This window comes from Panicum hallii, chromosome 3 (assembly GCF_002211085.1).
Source record: "Panicum hallii strain FIL2 chromosome 3, PHallii_v3.1, whole genome shotgun sequence".
Lineage (NCBI taxonomy): Eukaryota > Viridiplantae > Streptophyta > Magnoliopsida > Poales > Poaceae > Panicum > Panicum hallii.
In genome coordinates, this window is record NC_038044.1 from 19,761,410 (window position 1) to 19,778,980 (window position 17,571).

Sequence of the window (17,571 nt, forward strand, 5' to 3'; positions counted from 1 at the left end):
ACTGGAGCGCCATAAGGATAAGAAAGGCACTTTACGATAAAAAGGTTGATGCAGTTTTCACCTACCCAAGACACTTCTCCATAGAGTACTGGTTGCGTGAAATGCAGAGTGGACGCAGAAGTATCGATGTGTTATTGACACTATCGGCAATCATTAAGAAAGCATAGATGATTCAAACATTCTTAAAAAAACAATCACGAGTAGATCAACATCAGGCATGACTACAAGTAAATAGCTTTATGGTATGATGAAAAGAGTTCTGAACCTTGCGGATGGCTAGGCCCATTTTGACCCTTGTGTCCCTGTCTTCTCCCCAGCCACAAAGCCTACCAAGGGCGAGCCCGTTTACATTTACAGCCCGGTTCACACCAAGGACGACATCAGAGCTAGCTGATCACTGAACAGCAGCAGCGGCAGCAGATCTTCCCCTGTGCAGTCTCTTTGGGACGGCGCAAAGGCCTGCTTAGCTATTTGCTTGTTCGTCGAGATCGAGTTGACTCGGATCGGCTCATTAATCTTGAAATCTTAGCTGAGCCTGAAAACCTCATGTATCATCTGGGTGTTTGGAAATGGTCGTACGTTTTGATTCGTTATTTTTCTATGGCCTTGTCTCCTTATCTGTTAAGCTATTAAGGTGTTGTTTGGTTGGATGATATTTAACATAAACCGATTACATACAGTAAGCAGTACTGTTCCGGCCATTGGTTTCCAATGGTATGTCGTTGGTTAACAATGTAATCAAATCTTAGCTAATACATATTTTGATCTTTTGGGATGGACTTTAGCACCTATTAACACTTATATTCATTCTAAATTTTTTTAAATTTTAGCTAAAGTTTAGTATATTCCATTAGCACTCTTATTTAGGTGAGTTAGTGCTAAATTTTAGTACTTTAGGATATCAGCACTTGAATCAAACACCCTCTTTGTTACCGTCGCTTCTACTCCAAAATCAGACAAAACAATGCAGCGCCACTCAGCTCGAGACGCGCTTTACCTGGATCTCCGACCACTCGTGCAATTCGCCGGCGCCTTGTTGACGATTTTGTTGCTCAGCTCACCGATGCTGGAACTGGAGATCCGCCCGCCACTCGGGGTTTTCCACCAGCGGCGGCGCTGACCACGCTGCTCCGGTTGGCCGATCTCTTCATGTTTACCTCCGTCGGTGGCAGACTGGCAGCAACTGCTGACGACGCAGCGGCGGCGACGTCAGCCGCTGCCTCTGCACCACGGCCGGTGACGATGGGTGCTCCAGCTTCAGCTTGAGGTCGATGATCTCTCCTCCAAGCCCCGCTTCCTCGCGGCCGCGACACCCGTCATCATTACCGCCGCCGGGCAGGCCGGCTGGAGCTCAGTCTCCTTGAACCCAGCATCGCCGCGAGCATTGGAAACCAGAGCCAGAATCTTCCAGCTCGTCTCAGATGATCAACGGTGTTGCTGCTGCTCCATCGACCATCGCCAAACTTCCTCCGAAAACGGGCCATTTAGGGTGTGTTCGTTTCCGGGTACCTAAATTTTAGAGAGGTCACGTCAAAGAGAATCTTATCATTTAGAAGTATTAAATAAAATCTAATTATAAAACTAGTTGCAGAACCCTAGTGCTAATTCGCGAGACGAATCTAATGAGGTATATTAGTCCATGATTAGCGAACAATTACTGTAGCATCACTGTAGCAAATTATGGATTAGTTAGGCTCATTAAATTTGTCTCGCGAATTAGCACCTAGCTGTGCAAAAAGTTTTATAAGCAGATTGTATTTAGTACTTCTAAATAGTAAGATTCTCTTTGATGTGATGGGTCTAAAGTTTAGATAATAGGAAACGAACAGGCCCTTAGGTTTCTATTTCCATTACAGCTTGCGAACCAAACAAATTAAAGGTTTCGTTTGGCTCCAAATGCGAATAGATGAAAGTGCTAAACTTTGGCACTAAACTATTTTGGCTCCAAATGCGAATAGATGAAAGTGCTAAACTTTAGCACTAAACTATCTAAACAGGAGTGCTAACAGGGTGGGCCAAACTTTGGCCAAGACTCAAAAACTCGTCATGCGCTAATATGTGCTAAAGTTTAGCACTGCTCCTCCAAACATGCCCAAATAAAGTTGTGTTGCAAAATCTGAACCAAATATCACCTAAGTCAAAGTTCTACCTCAGCCTGAGGCGGTTGGTTTGAGGAACGAGATAATCTAGGAGTCTCTTCTTACTCAGTACAATATTGTTTGATTTGATAATGGAATGGACTGATCAATTGCTCCCTCATGCGGTCGTGCCTCATAGGCCATCACGCACGCGAGGGATGGGAGTCATCGGATCGAAATCCCCCCTAGTTTAGTCTTGATACAAATTCAGACCCGAGAAAAATCATCAGCTGATCAAAGATACGCCTTATCCTCATGGAGACCAGGTGGCCGTACACGTATTATCCTGCCGGCGCATGGGAGTTTGCCAATAATATCGAGAGCTTCAAAATTCGACGTGCTCAGGCCATGCGTTCATTATGTTCTTTCCCGCTGGAAAACTCCAAGAGCTTCCGGTTTCGGACCATGATCACGAAAGGCTAGGAGGACCCGTCGACGTCGAGGACTCGAGGCCACGGGCACCTCCTCCCGCGCCCTCGCGCACAATCAAAGTGCTTGTGTATTCCCGGACATGCCCAAACGACGCGAGTACGCGGCATATATACGCAGCAAAGAGCAAAGCCCCGCTTGCTGGTGTCGTCGACCCGAGCGGTCTTATCAAAGGCATGAGTTATATATATATCATGAAAATACTTTTCAGATGAATCTAGTAACCCAACCCAACTTTAAGGTTTCAATCTATGAATATATACAAAAGTTTAGATATCATCGTTAAAAATGAAAAATATTGACTTAGGATGAACCTTTATATACTTTATATTGAGGAAGTGTCGAAGCCTCTGGATGCAAATCCCAACTAATTTTGCCATATGACAACTGCTCCCTTTATCCTAAAATATAAAAATATAAGAAATACACATATTCAACATTGTACTATTTGATCAAATTTAACCTTAGCGTAATTTAAATTTGTTTACAAAGACAATACCATCATATTGGCGTTTTAAAGATAATACCATCATACTGTACACACACAAACTCCATTGAACCATACGTGAATACGTCCATACTAGACTACATCACGAGCATTTGCCCACGGTATACGTGGCCACGAATCACGAGCACCCCTGTCAATCTGTGAATTCTTCTGAAGTTCTGAATGGAGCAAGCTAGCAAAACGAAGTACAAAGGAGGGCTGCCGTTCCACTCCAGTCATCCCTCTCCGCTTCGACACAAAGGGGACAAGCTCGCTCGCGTCTCGCCACGCAAGATGCCGCTGCGCGCGCCGCCTCTCCGCCTCCCCCTCCTCGTCCTCCTCCTCCTCCTCCTCGTCCCGGCCCTCGCCGATTTCCCCGACCGCTACTCCTCTCCGCGCCCGGGCGCGAGCGCCGGGCTCGGTAATGCGCCCGCGCAGGAGTACCTCGACCCCACCTACCCGACCCCGCGGCCCCCGCCGTCGGCGCCGTCCTGCGTCGTGCCGGTGCTCTCCTACTCCTTCGCCAACACCTACGGCGCGCCCCCCGCCACGGCCGCGTACGCGCCGCCCGCGGGGTGCCCCGCGCCCTGGTCCCTCGTCGTGCTCTCCTTCTCCGCGGCCATCGCCGGGGACCAGTACGACCGCGTCGCGGCCGTCTGGCTCGACGGCGCCGAGCTCCTCCGCACCACCACCGCCGAGCCCACCCCCGATGGCATCCGCTGGACCATCCGCAAGGACGTGACCCGCCACTCCGCGCTGCTCCGCTCCCCGCCCGGCGGCGTGCTCTCCGTCATGCTCGAGAATCTCGTCAACGACCAGTACACCGGCGTGTACAACGTCAGCGTCTCCCTCGAGTTCCACGGCGTCCCGGCTTACCTCGCGGACGCGGGATCCTCCTCCTCCGCCGCCGGCGCCGTCGATTCCAACCCACCGACGCCGACGCTGCCGGAGTCGTACTTCCAGCCGGCGGACCTGATCCTGCCGATATCGGAGGCCACGGGCAACAGCATCGGCTTCTGGTTCCGCATCCAGAACTCGTCGGACTCGCGCTCCAAGCTCGTGAGCGTTCCGTCGAGCACCTACCGCGCAGTCCTGGAAGTCTTCGTGTCCCCGCACTCCAACGACGAGTTCTGGTACTCCAACCCGCCGGACATCTACATCCGCGAGAACAACCTCACCACCGGGCGGGGCAACGCCGCGTACCGCGAGGTCGTCGTGAGCGTGGACCGCCACTTCGCCGGCTCGTTCGTCCCGTTCCCGGTCATCTACACGGGCGGCATCAACCCGCTGTTCTGGCAGCCCGTGGCGGCGCTGGGCGCGTTCAACCTCCCGACCTACGACGTCGAGCTGACTCCGTTCCTGGGCCTCCTGGTCGACGGCAAGGCCCACGAGATCGCCCTCAGCGTGGTGGACGGCATCGCCGAGTGGCTCGTCGACGCCAACCTCCACCTGTGGCTGGACCCCGCCTCGTCGAGCGTGTCCGCTGCGCTCGACCGGTACAGGACGCCGCGGCTGTCCATCACCCGCCGGTACAACACGCGGCTCCTGGACGGGAGCTTCAAGATCCGCGCCAAGAGGAAGTCCCGCTTCAGCGGGTGGGTGAAGTCGTCGTTCGGCAACTTCACGACGGAGGTGGAGACGGAGCTGAAGGCGACCAGCGTGGTGGAGTTCACCCACCAGGGCCGGAACAAGACCGTCCGGCTGCAGGCGGAGCAGGAGACGGAGATCACCGTCCGGTCCTCCGAGACGCGGAAGGAGGTAAGCAAGGTGGAGACGAAGGCCAAGTTCCCGCTTTGGCTGGAGATGGTGACCGAGGACGGCGAGAATGGCACGTACGTGATGAAGGCGAACCTGACGCACTCCCTGAGCATCGAGACGGACGCCGAGGCGGAGGGGCTGTTCGAGCGCGAGGCGCGGCTCGCCGACGAGCAGGCCGCGGCGGGGTGGATGCTCGTGAGGGACCACGACGTGCTCAACGGGTCGGCGGCGACGACGCAGGCGTACCGGTACAGCGACGGCGCGGGGCGGGTCGAGCGGGCCATCGACACGCTGGACGGCGCCGTGCTGAGCGACAACGTGACGGAGAGCTACAGCGCCCTGGATGTCGCGGCCTCGACCTCGACCGCTGCTTGCTGCCGCGTGAGGAGGTGCCACAGCATCGTGGCGGCCAGGTGCTCGGACGTCGCCGCGATGTAGAATCGAGCTCCTCAGATTTCAGAGCGAGCCGTGCTTCCTTTTCTTGCAAAGATGGCGGCTTGCTTCCATTGTGTTATTGGGTTTGGGTCCTTGCTGTTTGTATGTAGTTTCAACTTTCAAGTGCACGCGTGGCGGAATTTGTCAGCAGTTTTATATGTCCTGATGATAAACAAAATAAAACATTGGAGATGTCTCCGAAGACGTTAATAAAATGGGGGTTCCCTTGTTGGCTTGTTGCTAATCTTCTGGGCGAGGTCAGACTGCAAATTTCGTCCATCGGTACATGTATTTCAGAGTGTGCTTGGATTCATGCTCTAATTTTAGTTCGGATTATATAGAATGTTTGAATGCCAAATAGATGGATTAGATACAAGGTAACTATAAAACTAATTATATAAGTTGGTGCTAATTCACAAGATAAATATATTAAACCTAATTAATCCATCATTAGCATATGTTTCCTGTAGCACAATATGACCAAATTATGAACTAATTAGCTTTAATAAATTTATCTCGCGAATTAGCTTCCATTTATACAATTAATTTTATAATTGGATCATTAATATTTCTAATTGGAATCAAACATCCGATATAACGGACTAAAGTTAGTTCTGTGAAACCAAACAAACCCTTACTTTACCTATATGCTCTCGGCAAGCAAACATTACATCATCCTGATCGATCCATCTGGTGGTGACACTTATCCTGTTTAGTTCGATTATTGTTGTCGCGAGATCAGGTAAGTGAGCCTGCCAACCCAAACGCAACGGTACAACAGCAGCCAGGAGCCCAAAGAGCATGGGCAAGCCGTTCGCCGTGCCGTGAAGGGGACGAGGCACCGATCTCAATCTTGACGTCGACTCCGGCACGTAATTATTGTGTGATCGACACCGTTGGGTCAGCTGGATCAGCTGGGGGCGGCAGCAGAGCACCAATGGGACGCCGGGCGGCCCCCCTCGTCTCCTGCCCCGCGCGCCAACCAATAGGCCGCGCTCGCGGCTCTCCCGTTCCCACCTCGGGACCGGTCGCGCCAACGCTTTCCCAGTTCCCTACGCCCCGCGTCGCGTGACCACCTGCCCGCGCCCCCCTCCAATAAGTAGCCGCTGGTCCTCCGCCGCCCGGGCGACGCTTCCCCCAGGCCGAGAACCCTCTCCACCCTCCCGGACTCCTCGACGAGTTCGTCGTCGAGACTCGAGACCCTATCCTTCCCGGCGGCCGCGCCCGATCGAGACAGCCCACACGCACACGACGGGCGCGTCCTGTTCTTCTTCCGAGGTCAGGCTTAACCCGGTTGCAGATTATTGCAGCCGCCTGATTCGCTGCTACTTGGGCTGGCGACGATCTCTAACGCTCGATCGCCTCAGGTTGGTGACCGTGCGATTTCGCGTGTTGTTTGCAGGGTGGGGGAACGATGGCGGAGAACCTGGTCTTGGACGGGCTCTTGGAGGTGTTCCCGCAGGTGAGTGCCGCCTAATCCAGTTCATCTAGCCATCTAGGCCGCCTTCAATTTCCTCTCGCTCGATCGATTCCTGTGATCCTGTCCCGTGCTGCCGAACTCGATTAGTAATAAACAATGATAAATAAAGGAAAAAAAATACAGATCTGCTACGCAGAGTAGTGCACCGTATTAACTTTGTCCGGACAGTTTGTCATGTTGCGGTGCGAATGTGTCATCGGGGACGGGGGTAGCAACGCTGCTGATTGTGTGTCGTTGTCTGCGTTGACAAGGTCCAAACCAACTATTCAGCATTACTTAGCGAAGAAGGTAGTATTGACCTTTTTTTTATAAAAAAAAACTTGTGAAGAGAATTTGGTAACGAAACGGTTAGACCTCTTTAGACGAGCGGGAATGGCATTCGGCATAGGTTTAATTATGGAATCATGATTACTATGAACTTCTAAGGGACCGAATGGTGTTTCTTAATAGAAATTTATAACTTTTTGAAGGGTGTGCCATATTTGTTTATTTATCAGACTGATATGGAGTTTTGGGTTACTGTTTGCACATTCATCTGATTCAGCCTATCTCAAATATCCAGTGATCTAGGTTCTTTTTAACTCGCCAACAGATTTGTTGCCTGACATATATTGATAAAGGAGAGTATAAATTGATCTAGTTGTCTTCTTCCAGAAATGTGAGAACCACCCAATTTAAGATCATTTTAAGTGAAACCGTCGGTCCTTATCGTAAAGATGAGAGCTAACACGCGCTCGTACAAATGGCACGCCACGTGTTAACCCACATCTAAACTACCAAGGACCAACTTAACTTTTCGCCGAAAATAATATTAAACCCGGTAGTCCCGGTATGTGCTCCAACATATGCCCAAGATCATGCATGCACATACCGTCATAAGCTCATACGTCACCGATGATCCACAAAGAGCCAGTTTTAATACAAAGTTAAGCAACGAACCATTACAACATTAATATAAGGGAAGGTTCCAAATCTTAAGTTTAAAAGGTTCAAATAAGGGATACAAGCCTCGGGCTCACAAATAACATTAGAAAGAGATAAAAACCATAGAGCTTAATGTTTAACATGATAATCCCAAGTACGATAGCGCAGCGGAAAATATAACGAGATAAAGTAATGGCGTCTTGCTCAAGGACACCATTATAGCCGTATCGGCATACTCCTTGCCCGCGCCGGATTCGACGGGGTAGAAATGGCCAAACACCACTTCCGGCTCACCTGCAACTTGGTATAATATAGCAACATGAGTACAAAGGTACTCGCAAGACTTACGCGAATAAATAATAATCAAGGAGTATGCATATGAAGGCTCTCAAAGAGGCTTTAGGGTTAAGTAATATTCGTTAAGCATGAGCTCCCTAAGTTGTAACCGTTGAACATCACGCCTAACTTGCGCGGAGAGTTACCTAGGTCCACCGGCGACACCACTAAGCCTCTCTACAAAGCCCTATGGCCACACATCTAGCACCGTGCATCAACGATTATAACTAGAGGGTAATCGGTTTATCCACCCCATGAATGGATATGTGGTAGTACGATGATAAGTGCTCAATTTCCAAGGTCATCCACGGACGGTCCTTAACCAATTCGAGCGGACTATGCCTCCGAGACTCCTTTCACTAGGCCCTACCTTCCGCTCGAATCATGACATAACCATCTCGCTAACCCCCTTTTTCCAAACTTCTGACAATCAACGAATAAGCATGAATATACTAGGAGTAGTGTAGTGAACAAGATAACCCTATTCCAATGTATCTTGCAAGTTTAAAAGCCAACTCTAAGCATGACTAAGCCTTTGCTAGATCATTTGGTTGCTACTACACGTGACAAGGACATGAGGGCGAAAACAAGGAAGGTCATGACAAGTAAATAGGATCGACGATGCAATAATTAAACATATAGAATATACATATATACCCATTGAGATAACTAAGTCTAATCAAGTTAAAAAGGGTCAAGGGATCATGCTTAGCTGCTTGCCTTGGTTTTCTTCTTGTTCCACAACAAATTCAGCTCCCGGCTCGGTCTCAACGGTCTCGGTGGGCTCAACGGGTGCGTCCTCCGGCGTCTCAGTCACTATAATGCATGAATGAGATGTATGCATTAGGATGATGCCAATGATATGAAAATGAGATGACATGCAATGGCATGGCAATAGAAGAAAAATTTTACTCCAACACGAAAGCAATACGACCATGGCACAACAAGCTCGATTGCTACTTTTAAATTCTAGGACCGAGGCGAACTTTGCTTAACAAGGCATCTAACAAGCATAAGTCATGATTTAAATTGGGCACACAGGGGATCTCAAAATAAACTCATGATAGTTGAAATTGCATCAACAACATCTTTGTGGAATTACTTATGTTATTTATAATTTTCAGCTGCTAGACTCAAGTTAAATCTTAAAAGGTACTCAAAGCATCTCTATAAATTCTTAAAGAATTACTAGAGACAAAGAACATGATAATAAAAGTAACAGAAGTGGTTTTACCATTTTATCAATTTTCAATCAAAAGTTACACATTAAACAATTTTGCAGGCAGAATTTAAGTAAACACATTAAAACTCTAGCAAACAGCATGAAAACACTTGCACCAACTGTATCATCATCTAGTACTTTCAGTAAGGATTCTAACAAAACTTGATTTAACATTTTTAGAGCATCACAAAATAAGTTAAGCATTTAACTATGTTTAGAAAGAATAAATTATAACTCAAGGCACAGAACTTTAACATGCTCAAACTTAATTTCTATAAATAGATCTATCATAGAGGAGTCAAACAAATCTAGTTTCACAATTTTTAGAGACCTATAACATTCTGTATGCAATTTACAAATAATAGCATGAAATGACAAAAAGAAAAAGGGGCGGCAAGTGCTAGATCTACCCAGATCTAGCGCCCCTGGGCACCGACAGGCGGGCCCAGGCGGCCAGCGCACGACCCAGGCGAAGTCAAGGCCAGCCGTGGCCTTGACTCGCCATGGGCGCGGCTCATGCGCGAACGCGCGTGCGCGGCGCGACGCCGCGGCGGCCAGCAGGCGGAGAAGCGGCAGGGGGGCGCGAATGGGTTGGTGGAGGCGCGCGCGCGGAGCGGGACGCCACGGGGAGGCTCACCTGCGACTCGGATGGGCGGCGCAAAGCGGCGGGCGGCGATGCGGCGGAGCACGGCGGCGGCGGAAAGAGGCGGGCGTGGGGAGGTGGTTGTGGGCCGGGAGAGAGACGACGGAGGGTTGGGGCCGGGTGTGGAGGAGGAGGGGATGGTGCACGCGCGCGGGATTGAGCGGAAGTTCACCGACGGCGGAGGATTGTGGCGGCGGGCGGAGCGGAGGGAAGAGGAAGAGGCGGCAGAGCGTTAGGGTTTGGGCTGGGGGAGGAGAACAGGCGCGTTTGAATGGGAAGAGAGGAAGGCGAGCGGGCGGCAGCGAGGAAGTGAAGGGGCGGCGGCCACGCGGGCCCAGCCAGCGGCCGCCGGCGTGCGCCACCGCGCGGGCGCCCAACGGGCGTGGGAGAAGGCACGGGAGACGTGGAGGGGGCGGCTGATGCGCGGGCCCGAGCGCGCGGGGAGAGAGAGGAGAGGCTGACGGGTGGGGCCGGGAGGAAAGGAAATACCCAAAAAAGAAAGGCCCAAATTTAAAAATCTAAAAATGGTACTTCCCGGGCTCCAAAATTCACCAAATTTTTATTGGAGTAAGATCACACTACCAAGAACATAATTCAAGAACAAACACTCAAAAATCAATTAAATATTGCCCACAATAATTCATCCAAAACTGCAATTTTCAAACTTTCCAAGAATTTTATGGCTCGGGAGAGACATCTAAAAATTGAGGAAAAATATCTAAAAATCACCATTTGAAATCTAGTATTTGAATAAAATCTTTGAGGGCATAGTTACATAGAAAAATTTGATCTTGCTTCACAACTTTCACTTAAACCACACAAGAAATGGATAATCACTAGGTAATCAAATGCACATGATGCCCTTGATGCTTGGATGATGCTCATGATGATGTTGTTTAAATTTTTAACCACATGTTTTATTTTTTGGGGCCATGACAATTCTCCCCCCTTAGGAAAATCTCGTCCCGAGATTTGGTAGATAGAAAACGGTAAGGTTTCGGGTGTAGTAAGGCCATATTCACCTAGACAAGATAAATATCGAAGAAAGGATGTACAAGGCATGGGTGGTGTGGCGTGGTATGACATTCCTAATTTCTCTTTGATGGTGATTGTGTACACATATATGATATCTAGAACGATGAACTTCATAAAGAAAGTTGGGTGCGGTGGGGAAGGGCTTGAGGACTCACTCATGGAAGAAGAAATCGGGGTAGTCTTGACGCAAACGATCCTCACGTTCCCATGTGGCTTCGTCTTCGGAGTGGTTGCTCCATTGGACTTTCACAAATTTCACCATACTTCGCTTCACCTTCCTTTCAACATGATCAAGGATGGCAATAGGATGTTCTTCGTAGGTAAGACCCGCTTGAAGATTGAGTGTTTCAAGGTCGATGGCGTCGGTAGGAACACGAAGGCATTTCTTCAATTGAGAGATATGGAACACATTGTGAACGGTGGAAAGTGATTGGGGAAGATCCAATTGATAAGCCACCATTCCAATTCTTTTAGTGACTTGGAAAGGTCCAACGAAATAAGGTGCCAATTTACCCTTAACCCGGAAGCGACGGGTGCCATTGTAAGGAGAGACCTTAAGATAAACATAATCACCAACCTTGAAATGGAGTTCACGGCGGCGACGATCGGCATATAATTTTTGGCGGGATTGAGCAATGCGAAGATTTTCGCGAATAATCTTGACTTGGTCCTCGGCATCCTTCACTAAATCCGGGCCAAAGAAAGGCCTTTCCCCGGATTTGGACCAATTGATAGGCGTTCGACAATGCCATCCATAGAGAGCTTCAAAAGGAGACATCTTGATACTTGCTTGATAGCTATTGTTATAAGAAAAATCCACGAATGGCAAACAAGTGGCCCACTTCTTCTCATACACTAGAACACAAGCTCATAGCATATCTTCAAGGATTTGATTCACTCTCTCGGTTTGGCCATCAATTTGAGGGTGGTAGGGTGCTATAGGTAAGGTCGGTCCCCATGGCTTCATGAAGATTTCTCCAAAAGTGGGCAACAAATTGAGGACCACGATCGAAGACAATTGTTTTTGGAATACCATGAAGACATACAATACGAGTAAGATACAACTCCGCATATTGCTTGGCTTGATAGGTAGTCTTGACCGGTAGAAAGTGAGCCGATTTGGTTAACCGGACAACGATTACCCAAATGGAATCATACCCATGAATAGTCTTCGGTAACCCGGTGATAAAGTCCATCCCAATATTTTCCCACTTTCATGATGGAATACGCAAAGGTTGAAGAGTACCGGCCGGTTTGAGATGCACGGCTTTAACCCTTTGGCAAACATCGCACTCGGTGACATATCGAGCGATTTTCCGCTTCATGCGAGTCCAGCAAAACCTTTGCTTGAGATCTTGAAACATTTTAGTGCTACCCGGATGAATAGAGAATTGAGAGTTATGAGCTTCATCAAGAATTAGACGCCTCAAGTTGTGATCCTTAGGCACGACAATACGCTTCCCAAAGAATAGGACTCCTTGATCATCACAAGAAAAACATTGAGCTTTACCCTCCTTCATTAAGGTACGAATTCGGGCCATACCTTTGTTATTCTTTTGAGCTTCCTTAATTTGATCATAGAGATCGGACTTGATTATAAGAGCACCAAGATGACCCTCCATGACCATTCCCAATACAAGTTTCCGGAATTCATCACAAAGAGTATGAAGAGGAGGTCCCATGGTCAAACAATTGCATTGGGCCTTGCGGCTTAGTGCATCGGCAACAACATTCGCCTTACCGGGATGATAGTGAACTTCAAGATCATAATCTTTGATTAATTCAAGCCATCTACGTTGCCTCATGTTGAGATCGGATTGGGTGAAGATATATTTAAGGATCTTATGATCGGTGTAGATATTGCAATGATTACCTACAAGATAGTGACGCCATATCTTTAGAGCATGGACAACGGCCGCAAGCTCCAAATCATGGGTTGGATAATTTTCTTCATGTCGCTTGAGTTGACGAGAGGCATAAGCGACCACTTGGCCTTCTTGCATAAGAACACAACCAAGACCGACGCGAGAGGCATCACAATAGACATCAAAGTTCTTGTGAATATTTGGTTGAGCGAGAACGATAGCGGTAGTAAGATGATCTTTGAGAGTTTGAAAGGCTTCTTCACAAGCTTGGGACCATTCGAACTTGACCCCATTTTTCAATAATTCAGTCATAGGCTTGGCAATTTTTGAGAAGTTTTCTATGAACCGGCGATAGTATCCCGCAAGTCCAAGAAAACTCCGGATATCGGTGATATTTCGAGGTTGTTTCCATTCAAGAACATCTTGCACCTTGCTAGGATCGACGGCGACTCCTTGGAGAGAATGTGACCAAGAAAAGATACTTTCTCAAGCCAAAACTCGCACTTGCTAAACTTGGCTTTTAGACGATGCTTCCGAAGTTTTTGCAATACAATATGGATGTGGCGAGCATGATCATCTCGAGTCTTCGAATAGATAAGAATGTCATCAATAAAGATGACCACAAAGATATCAAGTTCCTCCATGAAGATACTATTCATCAAGTACATGAAATACGCCGGTGCATTGGTGAGGCCAAAGGACATGACGGTGTACTCATAGAGACCATATCTAGTAGAGAAAGCCATTTTTGGAATATCTTCTTGGCGAATCTTAATTTGATGATAACCCAACCTTAGATCAATCTTGGAGAAATAGCAAGCTCCCGAAAGTTGGTCAAATAAGATATCAATTCGAGGGAGTGGGTACTTATTTTTTATGGTGACCTCAGTCAACGGACGGTAGTCAACGCACATCCGTAAACTATCATCCTTCTTCTTCACAAAGAGAGCCGGGCATCCCCAAGGAGAGGAGCTCGGACGAATGAAACCCTTATCCAAAAGGACCTTGAGTTGCTCTTTCAATTCTTTTAACTCATTAGGAGGCATACGGTAGGGACGCTTGGAAATAGGAGCCGTCCCGGGCATTAATTCAATAACGAACTCCACCTCACGATCGGGAGGCATGCTCGATAATTCTTCTAGAAAGACATTCGAATACTCGCAAACCACGGGAATATCGCCGTGGTTTCGGTACCCGACAAGGCATAGAGACAAGCTTTCTTTGTGGCGAGAGAGAGAAGAACCCTATTCCCGGAGGGGTGCAAGAGATCGATGGTGCGTGGCCCACATTTGATAACCCATCATGTTTCCCCAACCAATTCATCCCAAGGATCACATCTAAGCCTAGCTTATCAAGGATGAGGAGATTTGCTCGAAAGGTGGCTCCCACAATAAGAATTGGGACTTTATCTACAAAATGTTTAGATATGATTTCCCCACCCGGTGATTCTATGTGGTATGGTTGTGGTAGGGTTTGCATTTGGAGTTTGCTATGCATCATGAACTTCTTGTTAATGAAAGAAAGGGTTGCTCCGGAATCGAAAAGAACAAGGGCGGGATGAGAGTTTATGAGAAGCGTACCCATGAGCACTTCGGCATCATCCGGAACCTCCTCCGCGGTGGTGCAATTGAGACGGCCACGCTTAGGAGCTTGCGATGGCTTGGCTCCTTGTCGTGGGGCTTGCGGTGGAGGGTTGTTGGGTCTTGGTGCATTAGAGGTGCCGCCTTGCCTTGGAGACGGACAATACTTGGAGACGTGGCCCATGCCACCACAATTGTTGCACGGACCCCTTATGGCGCCGCTTGGGTTGTTCCAAAAGGCATTGGCCGGCCTTGGAGGTTGACCTTGGGGTGGTTGAGGATGACGTACGACCCACATAGGGCACGGTGGTTGCGCACCCGGCGCACGAGGTGGGGGAGGTTGAGGCTCCACACGTGGGCGGGAGGAGCTACCACCCGCCGAGTTGGGAGCGGGACGCTTGTGCTTGGCCTCAAGTCTCTTCATCTTGTGCTCAGCGCAGATAGCAATGTTCACCAAGTCATTGAAGTCATCAAACTTGGTGGTAGAGAGCTTGTCTTGTAGTTCTTCCGAGAGGCCGTCATAAAATCTCTCCCGCTTCTTAGCATTGGAGGACACTTCGTCGGGTGCATATTGAGAGAGAGCGTTGAAAGCATTGACATTAGCCATCACATCCCGGTGGCCTTGAGTGAGATTGAGGAATTCTTTCTTCTTGATGTCCATGATACCCTTGGGAATATGGAAAGAGCGAAAAGCCGTCCGGAATTCCTCCCATGTGAAACGGTGATTTGCGGGTTGAGAGGCCTTCCGATTCCGCCACCAAGCCCCCGGGGCATCATGGAGTTGGTGGGCGGCGAATAAGACCATCTCATGTTCTTCACATTAGATGAGATTGAGCTTCTCTTCGATGACATGAAGCCAAAAATCCGCATCGAGTGGATCCTTGGAGCCACGGAAGATAGGTGGCTTGGTGCGGAAGAAATCCCCAAATTTGTTCACTTGTGGTTCTTCTCTAGGAGCTTGAATTCCCACATTGCCCAAATTGCCAATACGATTGACCAATTGTCCAAGAAGTTGAGTTTGTTGGGCAAGCACATCCGCAAGAGTGGGGTGGACGGGAGGGTCGGGAAGATTGTTGTTGTTGTTGTTGTTGTTGTTGTTGTTGTTGTTGTTCCCACCCGAACCGTTCCCGCGGTTCGCGCCGGTTCCCACGGTTCACCCACATGCTTTATAATTATTATATGCGTATGCGTGCATGCATGCAACATATGAGTGCAATATGTCGTTGCCTCGCGTCGTTACCACGCAATAATATAGGGGCTCATAATTAACTCTTTAGGAAGCACGCATGGATAGTACACAATTAACTTGCATAAATAAACTACTAATAACACATCGAGGCGTAACCATAACCATGAGACCAACTTAACTTTAGTTCACAAGCATTCAATAAAGTTCAACCAACACAAAATGAACGCGTCTTAACGTCCTAGCGCTTAATTCCTCCTTACAACCGCATTACCTCAAGTGCCATGACCCTCCTACTAGCATTTGGACTAATGGGCGACTTTCCCTCTCACTAGTCAGTAAACAAATCATGGGTCAAAAGGCTCCGGGAACCCCAAAAGATTCGCGCGGGTGGCGGGCTTCATATGGAACCGACACACGGGCAACCCCATCGAAATGGGATTGTACAATCCCTGCGTCTCGGCCCATGTACCCACCACATGCGAAAAGCGGTGCGACGGAGGCGCCTCTTCATGCGGTGTGTTCCGCATCCAATCGTCCATGATCCTCCTAGGCAACTTCTTCGACCGAAGGTAAGGCTCCACTTGGTATTGGAGGCGGACGAGATGACTCCTTGTCTCCTCCAACACCCATACCAAACTCTGGTGCGCCATCTCATAGGCGGAAATAGTGTCCGCCATGCACTTCTCCAAGGTGTACGGCCCATCCGGAGGCAAGACAACATGAGCAATGGGAGCCTCGGGTCCCCGCACCGAAAGGTAGGTGAACGGAGCCTCCCAAAGCTCGCGGTGCTCATGGCGAAGACGGGCGATGGCTTCACATGCCACCTCTTGAATGACCATCTGCACTGAGGTACCACAAGCGTAGAAGTTGTACTTCACGGCTCCCACCACCAACCTTGCCTCAAGGTGGAGGCTCGCCATGTAGACCACCAAACCAACACCATAGCCGCGAGCATAGACCTCGTACTCGGGCTGGAAGAAGTAGTGCGACCTCCTCAACATCTCATTGAGGATCGCCGGGAACCCAATCGTCTCCGGAGCGCGAGTCGCCATGATCAACGTGGCCATCTATCCAATAAGACATGAGAGATTAAGCATATTTAATTAACAGGTGAAGCATTAGAGAGAATAATAGATCTAAGACAAAGGGAGAAAGTTAGCAATCAATCCTTAGGTCCAATATTTTACAAGAGTAAATATTAATGTAAGTACTGAAAGGACCAACACTAAGCCTAGAGGGGGGGGGGGTGAATAGGCCTTGTTCAAATTTTTCCTGAAAATCATGGCAGAAAAACGTCAGCGGCCGGATGATCTGGCTCATGGTCGGATCTTCCGGGTTCCGGATGATTCGGCCCAGGGTCGGATCTTCCGGGCGGCGGATGATCCGGCCTAAGGTCGGATCTTCCGGCCGGGAGAAAATAACCAACAACTAAATTCAAAATATACTTAACTTTTGATGATTCCCTTTGAATACAAAATTGGTAAAAGGTATTGCAAAGCCTATGCAGGAATCCAATATACGAGATCTACACCTATCTAGTAGATCGGGTGGAAACAAGCTCAAGAACGATATGAACAACAATAAGTAAATGGAGACACAAGATTTAATCCGAACTTCACTCCACAAAGGAGCTACGTCTCCGTTGAGATGCTCACAAAGAGCCGGGCTGTCATTAGCCCCAAGTCTCTCACAATCAACCACAAAGCAGGATTGAGTTACTTACTATTGATCTCACAAAGAGAGGGGTAATACAAACTTCCGGGAGCTCAAAACACAAAGGAATGGGAGCTTACTGGCACCTCTAAACGTCTAGGAGCTGGGCTACAAGAGTAACAAACGCAAATCAACGAATCAAAAGATGCTTCAAGTGCTTCTTGAGATGAACAAGTGAAATCCCACAAAGTGCTCTCTTCCCACACCCCAAATCTCACTCCCTCTCAATCCCTAGGTGAATCCTTGCAAGAATCAAGCTCTTTGATGGAGGGGAGGGTTGAAATGAATGCTGTGGAGGTGTGTTAGGTCGTGGGAAGCAGCAGGAGTGAATGAGGGG

The 17,571-nt window shown here is 48.7% G+C and overlaps 2 protein-coding genes across 3 annotated transcripts in view; both read left to right on the forward strand.

Moving 5' to 3' along the window:
* Positions 1 to 3,231: 3,231 nt before the first annotated feature.
* On the forward strand, positions 3,232 to 5,462 carry LOC112887852 (peptide-N4-(N-acetyl-beta-glucosaminyl)asparagine amidase A-like). The gene has a single exon (XM_025954137.1). It carries the CDS (start codon positions 3,238 to 3,240, stop codon positions 5,248 to 5,250), a length of 2,013 nt encoding a protein of 670 aa, XP_025809922.1. The 5' UTR covers positions 3,232 to 3,237; the 3' UTR covers positions 5,251 to 5,462.
* Positions 5,463 to 6,250: 788 nt separating this feature from the next.
* The window catches only part of LOC112883798, a 31,968-nt gene continuing 20,647 nt past the window's right edge, over positions 6,251 to 17,571 (forward strand). The window contains exons 1-2 of one of the 2 annotated variants that reach the window (XM_025949029.1): positions 6,251 to 6,525; positions 6,615 to 6,709. In XM_025949029.1, coding sequence (XP_025804814.1) covers positions 6,662 to 6,709 — 48 coding nt within the window. In that variant the 5' untranslated portion in view covers positions 6,251 to 6,525; positions 6,615 to 6,661. The remainder of the gene's footprint in view (positions 6,526 to 6,614; positions 6,710 to 17,571) is intronic. The other variant, XM_025949028.1, reaches the window with a different exon arrangement.